General features: G+C 40.9%; 1 protein-coding gene across 2 annotated transcripts in view; it reads right to left on the reverse strand.

Moving 5' to 3' along the window:
* Positions 1 to 12,151, reverse strand: part of LOC112215944 (DENN domain-containing protein 2D) — a 34,319-nt gene extending 22,168 nt beyond the window's left edge. Inside the window, exons 1-4 of one of the 2 annotated variants that reach the window (XM_024375457.2) lie at positions 11,788 to 12,151; positions 8,196 to 8,268; positions 7,785 to 7,871; positions 7,550 to 7,654 (exon numbers count right to left, since the gene is read on the reverse strand). In XM_024375457.2, coding sequence (XP_024231225.1) covers positions 7,550 to 7,654; positions 7,785 to 7,871; positions 8,196 to 8,253 — 250 coding nt within the window. In that variant the 5' untranslated portion in view covers positions 8,254 to 8,268; positions 11,788 to 12,151. Of the gene's footprint in view, positions 1 to 667; positions 892 to 7,549; positions 7,655 to 7,784; positions 7,872 to 8,195; positions 8,269 to 11,787 lie in introns of those variants that run through there. The other variant, XM_024375458.2, reaches the window with a different exon arrangement.
* Positions 12,152 to 15,432: the final 3,281 nt, after the last annotated feature.

Here is a 15,432-nt window from a genome sequence, read left to right on the forward strand (position 1 = left end):
ATTTCGGATAATGGTATAATTAGAGGAGTACAGGGCCCTCACACGTCGATGGATAGAGATATATTTCCCAAGGCATTCTCATGCCAGATCTTGCAGTGTCCTGATCATCTGGGAAGGTGCAATAATGGTGCTTTCAATCCATTTGGGAACTCGGCTCGGGTAAAAACGATGTCAAATCATGACGGCAGTGATGTACAGGTTGGAAAGTCGGAGCTCTAGAAGGATGCCCGAGTTCCCGACTTGAAATTCATAGTTGGATGACCGTTCAAAGCGATTTTCCCAGTCAGAGCTCGTTTTTCCCAAGTTCCCAGTTGTCTTGAACGCACTGAAGTCGAAGATTTCCGAGGTCCCAGTTGTTTTGAACGCGACATTATAGGCTACTCAGCCCAGCTTCATGCGTAGTGGCCACACCATGTTAAGTCAACAGAAAAGCTGTTCAGGTTATTTGCCTCTCTTAACAAGAGGATCGTCATTGAAAAGCATTTTCCCACGGCAAATAAACTTTTAGCCCGAAAATGACTACAATGTTGCGCTAGCCTATCACTTGTTGGCACTAGCGGAGTCGGACCGCGAGTTGTGACTTCATTGAAACAGCTTTAACAGTTGATGGAAACAATTTACATTTTTAAGACTATACATTAGGTTGATGTAATGATAGTCTACTCACTCCATCTCTGCTTCGTATGTTTTAGTCCATGTGTTTTTCGAATCCTCCTCTGCACTTCATCTCCACTCATGGCTCTCACAGGTTTAACACTCAATGTTATCTTATTTCTCTGGATCGTTTCCTCAGACTATTTGTTTTATCGACCTCATTCCGTTTGTAGCGTAAGGAGAGTACACAACGCATGCTGTTCACGGGTTGGCTTCGCTGGATGTCGAGTTACACTGTAACTGTGCGCATGCGCGCGCCTATGTTTTACCAATTGTCACCCTTTTCCCTTCACGTGGATGTGCTTCATCGGATACAATTACGCGCTACCAATGTGTATAACTATTCATTTGATAGTAACTGTAGAATTACAGGTCGTTGCATCTCGTGAGTCAAGAAGACAATAGTAAAAAATATAGCTGCGAGCAGCAATGAACGGGGTTCACAGGATGACAGAAAGGACACAAGATCAGTTGGATAACAAAGCAAGCACTCTGTCATGTAAGAACTATCTTACATTATGTGCAATCAGTGATGGCATTATTAGAAGATTAAAGTATTTTTTAGCTTTAGCATATGTGCTAAAGTGCATCTATAGGTACAGTGTGGCCATATTTGAATGCTGCAACAATCTTTTCTCAAAACCATTAAAGATGATGTAATGAGTCTAAATACAAAATCTGAAGTGAATCTGACTTATGGTTCAAGAGGAGAAGATGATTGCAGATGAAGAATGAGTTATTTATAGTTTCCTTGTTTTTTGACACAATACCAAATGTATCTTAAGGACATTCATGACAGCGATGAAATGTTTCAAGTTGATAGGCCCCTCTGGAGTGGATTTACAGTGGTTTAAATGGACTTTCTGATTTGTCAATAACTCAACCAACACTTAGATTTTCTCAAATTAAGTTAAAGACTTTTTATGGATCAAATCCCGTTAGCGGGATCAATTTGACAACATCCGGTGAAATGGCAGAGCGCCAAATTCAAATTAAATTTTAAATTTTATTTAACTTTCATAAAATCACAAGTGCAATACACCCAAATGAAGCTTAACTTCTTGTTAATCCAACCACCGTTTCATATTTCAAAAAGGCTTTACGGCGAAAGCAAACCATGCGATTATCTGGACAGCGACCCATCATATAAATGTATGACAAACATTTTTCAACCAGCCAGGCGTGACACAAAACTCAGAAATAACAATATAGTTCTTGCCTTACCTTTGAAGGTCTTCTTCTGTTGGCACTCCAATATGTCCCAGAAACATCACAAATTGCCCTTTTGTTCGATTAATTCCTTTGTTATATCCCCAAAATGTCCATTTATTTGGCGCGTTCGATTCAGAAAAACACCAGTTCCAACTTGCCCAACATGACTACAAATTATCTAATAAGTTACCTGTAAACTTTGTCCAAACATTTCAAACAACTTTCCTAATCCAACTTTAGGTATTTTAAAACGTAAATAATCGATCAAATTTAAGACTGTAATATACTGCGTTCAATAAGGGATAAAATGAAAGTGGAGCGAGTTCCAGGTCGCGTGTCCCAAACAAAACAGTCCACTAGGTTTGACACCCAGAAAAGAAAGGGCTTCTTCTTCATTTCTCAAAGGAAAAACATCAACCAATTTCTAAAGACTTTAGACATCTAGTGGAAGCCATAGGATCTGCAAACAGATGCCTCATAAATCTATTATCCCATAGAAACTAATTGAAAACACAGCCATCTCTACAACAAAAAATTCCCGGATGATTTGTCCTCGGGGTTTCGCCTGCCAAATAAGTGCTGTTGTACTCACAGACATGATCTTAACAGTTTTAGAAACTTTAGAGTGTTTTCTATCTAAATCTACTAATCATATGCTTATCCTAGCTTCTGGTTTACCTGGTTTACCTAGTTTACTTTGGGCATGCTTTTCATCCGGACCTGAAAATACTGCCCCCTTTCCCAAAGAAGTTAAGACATGTGCCATGCTGTAATTTGGTCCTATGGTTCATGAGAAGAAGATTTTTAAAGTTTATTTTTTCTTCATATTAGTATATGTGCTAATATGAATCTACTGATATGGTGTGGCCATCTTTGAATGCAGTAACACTATTTTCTCAAACTCTTTAGGGACTATTGTGATGATACAACATTTGGAGTGAATCTAACTTCTAGTCCATGAGAAGAATATGTTTTATGATTTTTTAAGCATTAGCATTACATAATCCAAAAAGTTAATTGTTAATAGGTTCCTTATTTTATAAGACATCAATGCCAAACCTAACATGGTTCATCATGGTAATAGGCCATTATGCAGTGGAATTACAAAGGACTTACATGGACATGTAATATCTGATTTCCTGATTTATAAATAAGTCAGCCATCTATTAACCAATCCACTTGGAGATATTTGGACATATGGTTCATGAGAAGACATTTTTCACCAAAAAAAAGAAAGTTCAATACAGATGAAAATCTATCCTGACAGACCTTATTAAGTCCCATTAAGGCAAATTTGGCCAGCATGAGGAAAGATACCTACAAACATAGTTTGAGTCTCTAGGTCAAACGGGACGCGGATATGAGGGTTTAAGTGAGACTGCTTATAACAGCGCCACCTATAGGACGATCAGTGACATTATTTTTGATCCAAGTTATGCATGACCTCTAGTTTTTGTGTGCCAAATTAGAACAAAAGTTACCAATCTATCCTTGAGTTTATATTTGTATTTATTATGGATCCCCCATTAGCTGCTGCCAAAGCAGAAGCTGCTCTTCCTGGGGTCCAGCAAAATGAAGGCAGTTTATACAATTTTAAAACATTACAATACATACACAGATTTCACAACACACTGTGTGCCTCAGGCCCATACTCCACCACTACCACATATCTACATTTCTAAATCCATGTGTATGTATAGTGCGTATGTTATGTGTGTGTGTGTGTGTGTGTGTGTGTGTGTGTGTGTGTGTGTGTGTGTGTGTGTGTGTGTGTGTGTGTGTGTGTGTGCACGTGTGTATGCATGTGTCTGTGTCAATGTTTGTGTTGCTTCACAGTCCTCGCTGTTCCATAAGGTGTTTTTTTATCTGTTTTTTAAATCTAATTTTACTGCTTGCATCAGTTACTTGATGTGGAATAGAGTTCCATGTAGTCATGGCTCTATGTAGTACTGTGTGCCTCCCAGAGTCTGTTCTGGACTTGGGGACTGTGAAGAGACCTCTTGTGGCATGTCTCGTGGGGTATGCATGGGTGTCCGAGCTATGTGCCAGTAGTTCAGACAGACAGCTCGGTGCATTCAACATGTCAATACCTCTCATAAATAAAAGTAGTGATGAAGTCAATCTCTCCTCCACTTTCAGCCAGGAGATTGACATGCATTTTATTAATATTAGCTCTCTGTGTACATCCAAGGGCCAGCCGTGCTGCCCTGTTCTGAGCCAATTGCAATTTTCCTAAGACCTTTTTTGTTGCACCTGACCACACGACTGAACAGTAGTCAAGGTGCGACAAAACTAGGGCCTGTAGGACCTGCCTTGTTGATATTGTTGTTAAGAAGGCAGAGCATCGCTTTATTATAGACAGACTTCTCCCCATCTTAGCTACTACTGCATCAATATGTTTTGACCATGACAGTTTACAATCTAGTGTTACTCCAAGCAGTGTTGTCATCTCAACTTGCTTAATTTCCACATTATTTATTACAAGATTTAGTTGAGGTTTAGGGTTTTGTTCCAAATACAATGCTTGTAGTTTTAGAAATATTTAGGGCTAACTTATTCCTTGCCATCCACTCTGAAACTAACTGCAGTTCTTTGTTGAGTGTTGCAGTCATTTCAGTCGCTGTAGTAGCTGACGTGTATAGTGTTGAGTCATTCGCATACATAGAATCTCTGGCTTTACTCAAAGTGAGTGGCATGTCGTTAGTAAAAATTGAAAAAAGCAAGGGGCCTAAACAGCTAACCTGGGGAATTCCCGATTCTAACTGGATTATATTTGACATGGTTCCATTACAGAACGCCCTCTGTGTTCTGTTAGACAAGTAAACTCTTTATCCACATTATAGCAGGGGGTGTAAAGTCATAACGCATACGTTTTTCCAGCAGTAGACTATGATCAATAATGTCAAAAGGAGCACTGAAGTCTAAAAAGACAGCCCCCACAATCATTTTATCATCAATTTCTCTCAGCCAATCATCAGTCATTTGGGCAAGTGCTGTGCTTGTTGAGTGTCCTTCCCTATAAGCATGCTGAAATTCTGTTGTCAATTTGTTTACTGTAAAATACCATTGTATCTGGTCAAACACAATTTTTTCCAGAAGTTTACTAAGGGTTGGTAACAGGCTTTCTGGTCGGCTAATTGAGCCAGTAAAGGGGGCTTTACTATTCTTGGGTAGTGGAATGAGTTAGTTGACATTGTAAAAATAAAAACAATTCTAAGAATAAAAATAGGTTTCATGTGAAGCCCAAATAAAATGGGTATATGCGGAGCCTCATGTTGGGATGTTATCTAAGATTTCGTCGCGTTTCTCTTTCCAGGTGTTGCTGAAACATGCCAAATCTTACAACGCCTGGATAGGTATTTTACATATCTGCTAACCACATGTTGGTCACGTTCCCCTGCTTAGATGTGGAATGCATCAACCAATGGTTGCGTGCCACATCATTGACTGGGCCATTGGGCACCAGATTGCTATAACATATGTGGTTAGCTGTTACTTAAAATACTTATCCAGACGTTGTAAGATATGGTATGTGTCAGCAAAGTTTGAGCAGGGGAGCACGACCCATATGTTATAGCAATCTGGTGCTCGATGGCACAGTCGATGACGTGGCATTGGTTGATGCATGCAACGTCTGAGTAAGGGAACGTGACCCTCATTATGTTAGCTGTTTGTCTTGCACATGCCTTTTTATGAAGGGATTCACTATTTTGAAAATTCAAACATAAATTTTATGGAAAGATTATGGTTCGATTTGAGCAGGGCGCGCCTCCCTCACCGGTTTGGCCCCAGTCACGTGATGGGCCATAACCCAATGCAACCCGGGCCAATTGAATCAAATCCCCTCTATGCATTTACAGGTGTGCTTCTCCTACTCAGGTAAACAATGATTAATCATCAAGCACATGACCTTAGGTGCAAATGATTCATAATTCAAGAAATTACACTGTTGTTTTCTTTTAAAGAAAAGTAGACAAAACATATTTCATCCCTATTCTTTAAGTTTTCTTCCTCAAATAGCCTAATATTGCTGGTTCACAGCCATAAATAAAGTGACACTTCTTGTTTTCAGTAGTTATGTAGGCATACTAGTGCACATAAAAACAGTGAATTATGACTGAATTGCAAGTGAGAGGAAGTTGAAGAACACACCAACATGAGGTCTCCAAACTCATTCCTAGATGTTATCAACTTGTATTTTGAACTATTATTTTGGTAGTAGCTTGTTTTTTGGTAGTAGCCTACATGATCAAATGCCACCAATAGTTCCATAATGATGGTTCTCACCATGAATTGCCCTCTCTCCATTTCCTCTTTTTAACGCAAGATCCTACATGCACAAGCTATCCTATACACATGTCCTATACACTTATTCTATACAGATTAGTGATTAGTGACATTATTCAACACATACAGTGAAGCATCATCCTGGACTTCCTGACGGGCCGCCCCCAGGTGGTGAGGGTAGGCAACAACACATCTGCCACGCTGACCCTCAACACAGGGGTCCCTCAGGGGTGCGTGCTTTGTCGCCTCCTCTACTCCATGTTCACCCACGACTACGTGGCCGCGCACAACTCCAACACCATCGTTAAGCTTGCTGACGACACGACAGTGTTTAGCCTGATCACCAACGATGATGAGACAGCCTATAGGGAGGAGGTCAGTGACCTGGCAGTGTGGTGCCAGCACAACAACCTCTCCATCAACGTTGGCAAGACAAAGGAGCTGATCGTGGACTACAGGAAATGGAAGGCCGAGCACGCCCCATCCACATCGACAGGGCTGTAGTGGAGTGGGTCGAGAGCTTCGTTCCTCGGTGTCCACATCACTAAGGAATGATCATGGTCCACACACACCAAAACAGTCGTGGACAAGGCACAACACTGCCTCTTCCCCATCAGGAGGCTGCAAAGATTTGGCATGGGCTTTCAGATCCTCAAAACATTCTACAGCTGCACCATTGAGAGCATCTTGACTGGCTACATCACCGCTTGGTATGGCAACTGCTTAGCATCCGACCGCAAAGCGCTACAGAGGGTAGTGCGTACAGCCCAGTACATCACTAGGGCCGTGCTCCCTGCAATCCATAACCTCTTCACCAGGCAGTGTCAGACGAAGGCCTTAAAAATGGTCAAAGACTCCAGCCACCCAAGTCATAGACTGTTCCCTCAGCTACTGCACAGCAAGCGGTACCGATGCAGTCTGGAACCAACAGGACCCTGACCAGCTTCTACCCCCAAGCCATAAGACTGCTAAATCGTTTGCCCACGTAGCTATTGGTTAACTATTTAACTATTTGCATTGACCCTTTAAACTCTTTTGACTCATCACATACTCTGCTGTTACCGTTTGTTATCTGTCCAGTTATCACTTTATCCCTACCTATATGTCCATATCTACATCAATTACCTCGTACCCCTACAGATCAACTCAGTACTGGTACCCTGTGTATATAGCCAAGTTATTGTTACTCATGGTGTATTTATTCCTTGTGTTATTATGTTTTTCTATTATTTCTTTTTTTTCTCTCTCTGCATTGTTGGGAAGGGCCAGTAAGTAAGCATTTCACTGTTAGTCTATACCTGTTGTTTATGAAGCATGTGACAGATAACATTGCTTTGATTTGATCATAGCATCCATGATGTTGAGAATAGTTAGGTGAATAGTAAGGTATGTTTACTTTTTAGCCGGTCAGCCATCGGTCTCAGCTGGACCAGATGTGTGGGTCCTCCTGAGGCGCCCGTCACAGGAGCATCAACCTCCTCCCTCTCCTCTAGAACCCTCTCTAGAAGAAGAAGAACCACAACAACAGCAATTCATCCTTTACTTGCATGTTCGGTATAACACTGTTCATGTTTAGAGAGAGAAGGAGAAAGAGAGAGCAATGGTAGATGTTTAGGTGACGGGCCACTCACCTTTTTTTGAGGCCTCACGCACAGAGGAGTAGAACTGCTGCCCTCTCCGTCTAAATCCAGTCTCTTGGCCATCTGTTAGCTGTTTACCTTGGATTGACATTAAGCATCAAGAAGTTCTACTTCAACCTCTTTTGGAATTTACACCAAACTTCTGTGATGTACATGTATATGAAGGAATGTTTAATCACAGTTTCGAAAAAATGGACAGTAATCATGAATGGTCATGCAAGTACTGTATGTATCAACTTAGCTAAAATAATCTAATAATAAATTAATAAATATGATTTAATAAATGATAACACTGACACACCGTCAAGACAGTTAAAAAAATTTTTTTTTTGTCAAGGCAAGTGCCATCTGCCTGTTTTGAACACCTGGGCCAGTGAATAGAAGGATGACATGGATGCTCACGTTTGGGATAGAAAGAGGAAAAGCTCCAGCTTCTTCTCTGAGGACTCTCTCCCTCCATCCTAGCTCTCTTTGTCTGGAAGAGAGGGGGAGAAATAGTTTAGATTTTTTTTTTAAGGAATACAATTAATTGAAAGGAATGACTCAAATGTCAACATCCAAACTTCAACTACTTAAGATTGTTTTGCGTTGATCATTTTTTGGTTGTTGATTTTAGTCCGAGATACCGTCCCTGAATGTCATAGCAGCATCACACCTGAACCTCAAGCACCTGATTCCCTGTCTCGTGAAGGTCATCCCTGTGTCACTACTATCCAGTATTCATGCTCTCCCATCTGTCTGCCTGTCAGTTTACATACTGTACCAGAGACACAGGCTGTATGTGCACATCATGGATCTGGATGGGAATGCATCTAGCTAGACTATTTATAGCTGACCAAAATGACAGGACACGGAATGCCTCATGGGAAATCTCCCTGATGATACAACCCCACAGTGTTGGGAGGGGACGCCTCCCCCGATGTTCCGGCTTACATGTCTGTTTTTGTTCCGGGGTCAGTTGGGACAGAGAGGACGAGACGGAAATGGGCTGTGCGTCACCGGTGACGTCACTGCCGTATCCGCTTGTTGCCCTAGCTAAACATGAGCACCGCATTTTAAACCCGTTTCAACCAAACTCGTGATTTGTTGAGAGTTGTCTGAAGAGGACCCTCCCTGCAAAATGTTTTCTCCTTTTGAAATGAGAATCTGACATCGTCCCAAGACCTTGTGCCATTGTCTAGCTTACGTTGGTCCAAGGTCTGGGATTTCCAAAACTAGCGTGGTTGTGGAAACATTGTAGGAATGTTGTGTGCTGTAGCTTAAGAATGACAGTTTGGGTTCCACTACCACTTTTTTCATTGAACAGGGTGTAGTATGCCCTGTGATGGTAATGGAATATTTAGTGGCCCAGTAGGCCTATAAAACATCATAAACAAGTGGACAGAGTCTTCAGTGTCTTTTCCTAATCTTTGTCATAATGTGATAATTTGAAGATTCTGAATTGTGGGCTAAATCAGAGGCTAATAGAGTGTGAATGCCAACACACAAACCCTTCACTTCAATGATAGATCCAGGTCTATTTTTACTGACACCTAAGTCAAAACAATAACTTTACTGAACAAAAATATAAATGCAAAAATGGCAAATTTTTTACTGAGTTACAGTTTATATAAGGGAATCAGTCAATTGAAATATTTTAATTAGCCCCTAATCTATGGATTTCAGATGACTGGGAGGGCATATGCCCACCTCCTGGGGAGCTAGGCCCAGCCAATCAGAATGAGTTTTTCCCCACAAACTGGCTTTATTACCGACAGAAATACTCCTCAATTTCATCGGCTGTCTGGGTGGTTGGTCTCAGAGGACCCCGTAGGTGAAGAAGCCAGACGTGGAGTTTCTGGGCTGATAGAGAAATTAAATGAAATTTTCTGGCAACAGCTCTGGTGGACATTCCTGCGGTCAGCATGCCAATTGAACGCTCCCTCACAACTTGAGACATCTGTGGCATTGTGTTGTGCGACAAAACTGCACATTTTAGAGTGATCTTTATTGTCCCCAGCACAAGGTGCACATGTGTAATGATCATGCTGTTTAATTAGCTTCTTGATATGTCACACCTGTCAAGTGGATGGATTAGCTTGGCAAAGGAGAAAGGCTCACTAACAGGGATGTAAACACATTTTTGCACACAATTTGAGAGAAATAAGCTTTTTGTGCATATTTCAGTTCATAAAACATGGGACCAAAACTTTACATGTTGTGTTTCCATTTTTGATCAGTATGGAATCTGCATCCGTGCTCTTCTGAGTTATAGAGGGAATTGCTCCTAACCGTCCATTCTAGATTTGGGTCATGCTGTCCTCTTGGGATCCCCTGTCCAGTGAAATGTGACTTGGTGTACAACTAGGACCACCCCTCATCGCAAGTGCAAACACTGAGGGGGTATTTTAAGCCTCTGGGAACTCGGGGGCTGGGCATTGTGTGTCTGAACTGTCAATGACTGGATTGGCCTGTACACATTCGCCCAACCTGGGGCTCTCTGTCCACTGTTCACTTTGAATCTAACCAGTAGCCTACTGTAGGTACTGCACCTATTCCCAGACTCAACATTTGGGACGATTCCAGATTGTGTGAAATTAACTTTGGTCAGATTCTGTGTCCTGTTCTCATACACACTACCCTCCTAAAAGCCAGAGTTCACCAACTGACAAGCCCCTACTAGTCCCAGTGTCGATGTCATTCATTATCTCAATAACAGGTTACTACGTATCATGAACACCTGCTTTTTCCCCCACTGAAGTGTATTAGGGCAAATAAAATATCTGACTTGGTGTTAACTCTCTCTCTCTCTCTTTTACCTCAACTCCTAAGTAATTGTAGTTGCTGGTAATCTGACTGAATATTAGGTTCGAAAGCTTATCTAAAATCTGACGTATTGTGTTTGCCGTATCCTGCAGCTCGTGGTTGTGCAATGTTAGAACACTAGGAAAGAAGACACACATCGAACACAATATTGTTCTGTCATGTATTATTTTATTATTACCTACCTTTTATTGTATTATTTGATCATATGTGTTCATAAATAGCTTACATGCAACAAGCTAACTCAGTTGAGCTAACAATTAATCAAGTCTATATACTGGGCTTTTACAGTGGCTGCAATGTAGTACAGTATTGCTCTTTGCTGTATATAGTGAGTTGTTCCCTGCGCCGAAGACGTGGAAGTTGATTAATGCAGCCCTCCGCACCTCTCTGATTCAGAGGGATTGGTTTAAATGCGGAAGACACATTTCAGTTGAATGCATTCAGTTGTACAACTGACTAGGTATCCCCCTTTCCCTTTCCCATCAGCATTGCAGAGTGTAACCCAAACCTATGGAGGGCACTGAAACACAAGCACAGCCTTGTGTTTCAGTCACAACCACCTGTGGCACAAATAGTCCTTTTTATACTCAAATAGGACTGTACTCAAAAAGGACTGTATTTATGGCAAGTCTGATGTCTTGATTTCGTTATAACAAGAGGAAGTCACCAAACACAGTTGTTGTGCTGTTACCACTAACCACAGGAAGTAAAAGTAAAATTGTGTTAGTTTGATAGCACCAGCATCCTGTCAAGTAGATCACATATTTCTCCACCCTTCCCATCATGTGATGTTTATTGACGGGAAATATTTTAAATGTGCCTCTTACACAACTATTGAGATGATTCTAAAGAAATCTGCTATGGCAAAAATGATCAAGGTTTGATAAAAACAGAATAGACAATACACTTTCTCTTGATCTAATAACCCCCCTGCAAACTGTGCAATGGTTTATACACTTAGTGATTCTTTTCAGGTTTTTGTCCTCTTTCTCTATCAGGTATTTATCTTACTTTTACAGTGTATTTACCAATATCCATTTAGCTTTACTTTGCCTGATGCAACATTATTTCTGTGCCTCTGATCATAGGCCTAGGTCAGAATCCCACAGGTAATGCTGCGTAGTGCAACCTTGAACTCAACACATGTAGAACACATGTTAGTCAGACCGACTAACATACCGGTACTCACCAATGTGCAATCTCTTGCCCAATCAGAATCAACCTGTAGGTATATCCACTGATCGTGTCCTCAAATTGTGTTTGATAGAACAATCCACTGCTTGGTTCGTTTTGCAGTTCACCTCTACCCAGGCGGACACCACTGCTAGAGGAAATGGCAGCGGATCATTTGGTCAAGTTGAAGTCCCCATAACTTTCTCTCACTCTCTCAATTCTATCCTTCCTTGCCTCTTTACTTTCAACCTATATTTTTTATTTCCTTTATTTTTATTTCACTTTGAAGTCTTTTGTTCGTACTCTCCTTGTCTCTGTATGTTTAGCAGTTCCAAAGGTTGCTGGTGCCCTACACTATGAGGAAGTGTGCATGTTGACAGTGTGTACAATGCACGCCTCAGTTAGTAGAAGTCGACTTTAACCCAGGCCCAGGGGAATTTCCTCTTTCAATAGGAGTTGTGACTATTGCATATGCATCTGTATGCATAATACATAGACAGGTGTGTATCATGTATCACCAATCTCTCAATTTCACCCCTTATCCTCCCTTCGCAGTATATCGTTGACAACCAAGTAATGCTGCTAAAAGTTGCTACCCTTTCTCTAACCTAATCATTTCTGACACACCTTTGTCTATCCATTTGACACACAGCACTCTACTTTATGGGAAGTTAAGTCGGCCAGCTAAATAGGGTTACTTTTATTTTTGCAAAATGGGCTACAACATGAATGTGAAATGGATTACAACATGAATGCAGAATGTTCTTCATTAACATATAGGTCAATGGTAACCTACAGGAAGTAGCTGTAGACAAACTAAACTGCACCGCATACTGGTCCTCTTCTATATGAGAGTGTGTTACGATTTGTTATCTCAGTCATCTGCATGTTGTTGTTGTCTTCCTTCTACTGTATATGACAAGACCAATGTCCACCAACTCCCAAGAAGCAGTTTCCTGGCACCAATCTAACCCAAAGGGTTGGTGGGGAGGAGGAGAGCGGCTCTACAATATTGATCTGTGACCAGGTGCAAACTAGCCCGAAGTACTCCAAGCAAAGTATGCTTCACTATGCATAAACAATGCATCCTTTTCGCCCTAGTGTCTTCATATTATATAACCCGTGCCAACATCTACTAAGCATCTAAGCTAAGCACATCTCTTAACATTCAGCTGTTGTATGTTGGAATGACACATGACAATTCTGATAGAGTATCAAACAGGTGTGTGTGTGTACAATAACTATACTGTAGGCAGGTCTGGGCTTCATGCACTGAATGATACACCCTATGACTGCTTCTGGTGTATTGACGGGGTGGGATCTGAAAGGAAATTAGTCCTTTCTGGCATTTCGCAAAAGGCTCTATGTGATACTGGTCGCACTATACATTTTTTGTGCGTGTCGATATGGTTGTTGTTGTTCGATAGAGCCATTGGATGTCTTTCAGTGATGTTCCTATCAGCGGATTAATTTCTAAATATACAAGCTGACAATTTTTTTCCAGTCTCTGAAAGACTAAAACACGTGTGGGGCGGTGCTTCGTGCTCTGGCCCATTCCCTACCCAAAGGCAGGCTTTTTTGAAGCGAGGCGGACACTAATAACAATCCTTTGGGCAAAACTGAAAGAACTGACCAGACCACAATGGCTTCGAGTCAACCCTCTCATCAACACCAATTTGATAATAGAGCATTTTTGGATGCTCTATTAGCTACGTGGTGACATTCAACTATACATGTTTCAACTGGAATATAGTGAAGAGGATTCGAAACCGAGTTGGATTTAGCTAGAAGCTCAGCTACAGCCGATGCTGTATGAAAAATATGGTGGCTAGCTAAGTCGTTTTTCCTGCAAGCCACCTAGCTAGCTAGCTAGCTAACTTCAGTTTATTTACTGAACCCCACATTGTGTATTGCTGGCTAACATACTACTGTGTTACAGTGGGGGGGGGATCTAATTATTTTTTTCTGTTTGCAACTTAGGTAGCTAACTTGCTAGCTAAGTTAGCTAAACAACTACAGGTAGCCATATCTATGACTAAAATAGAAGAGGTTTTAAAATCTGAGATCTATTGAATGTTGATTAAAAAACGTCTTCTCTTTTTAGATATGACTACTAAACAGCGAACTACAACATTACAACCAGCCACCTAAAGCTAGGTTTACCAGCAAACATTAGCACGTGACTGGAGTTGGCTAGCTAGTGAGCAGGCGCTAGGGTAACTTGTTATGCGCCACGCCTCGTGTTTGTAACTTGTTAGAAAATGTGTAACATAATTGACGAGGGTTGACATTGGTTATGATTATGACTGTGAATGCATTTCAATCTCACATAATTATAGGCATTATGCAAGCTAGGATTCCAAACAGATGTAAATAACAATTATTGGCTTACTAGGTAACAGTGATGAGAAACAATAATACAACAATTTACTGTTTAAATCTGAAACTGATAAGCTGGTTTAACTATAAAAATATTTGCCTAAGCATGCCTGATAGACATGGCTGTAGCTAGATAGTAAAAAAAAAGTAGCCAGACTATTTCTACCATGACCTGTTCTAATTTTTGGTACTGTTAGAAGCAAATGAGAATGGGACCGTAATTGCTATTCATTTACCAACCTGACTAAAAAAGAACAGAGATAAAATGGCATTTTACCCAATGGCCTTATAAATCAGTGTATACCAGTGTTTAAGGTCAATGACGACCAGCCAACAGCACTGTAGAGATCCCAAATGATGTGTTAGACGTTTTTGAGGGCTGCATGATACACTGAATCAAGTGCTCTCAGGGTAGTGGCTGAGGCCTACATATATATAACATCACTAAAATCTAAAACCACCAGTAATGTACATCGTACCAGCTCCTTCCTGGCCTCAAAAGAAAAACAAGTCTTATGCCGGTAATAAAAACCTATTCTCAGCTTGAGCCTCCTTATCAAGTTCTCTACATGCAGAGTGAAGTTCAGCTAATCATCAACCCAGACACCCAAATATTTGTACACATAAACTTGCTCTATAGTATGTCCAGCCAATGTAGCAATGACATGATTAGTAACATGCCTGGCATTTGAAAATACCATGCATTTTGTTTTACCTGAGTTTAGAACCAGCTTTAAATCATACAGATTCTGTTGTATGATGTTAAATGCTCTTTGGGCATTTTCAAAAGCTGAAGATAAACTAATACCACTTGAATAAAGAACAGTATCATCTGCATATAAATTAACATCCGCTGTTTCAATAAGATCCCCAATGTTGTTGATATACAAAATGAACAACAGTGGGCCCAAAATAGAACCTTGCGGAACACCTGAGCACACCTCTATGGCCCTAAAGTATATATACAAAAGTATGTGGACACTCATTCAAATGAGTGGATTCAGCTATTTCAGCGACACACGTTGCTGACAGGTGTATAAAATCACACAGTCATGTAATCTCCATAGACAAACATTGGCAGTAGAATAGCCTTACTGAAGAGCTCAGTTACATTCAACGTGGCATTCTATGCCACCCTTCCAACAAGTAAATTCATAAAATGTCTGCACCGGTCAACTGTAAGTGCTGTTGTGAAGTGGAAACATATAGGAGCAACAACGGCTCAGCCGCAAAGTGGTAGGCCACACAAGCTCACAGAACGGGACTTCTGAGTGCTAAAGCA

The sequence above is a fragment of the Oncorhynchus tshawytscha genome, linkage group LG16 (assembly GCF_018296145.1).
Source record: "Oncorhynchus tshawytscha isolate Ot180627B linkage group LG16, Otsh_v2.0, whole genome shotgun sequence".
In the NCBI taxonomy this organism is placed as follows: Eukaryota; Metazoa; Chordata; class Actinopteri; order Salmoniformes; family Salmonidae; genus Oncorhynchus; species Oncorhynchus tshawytscha.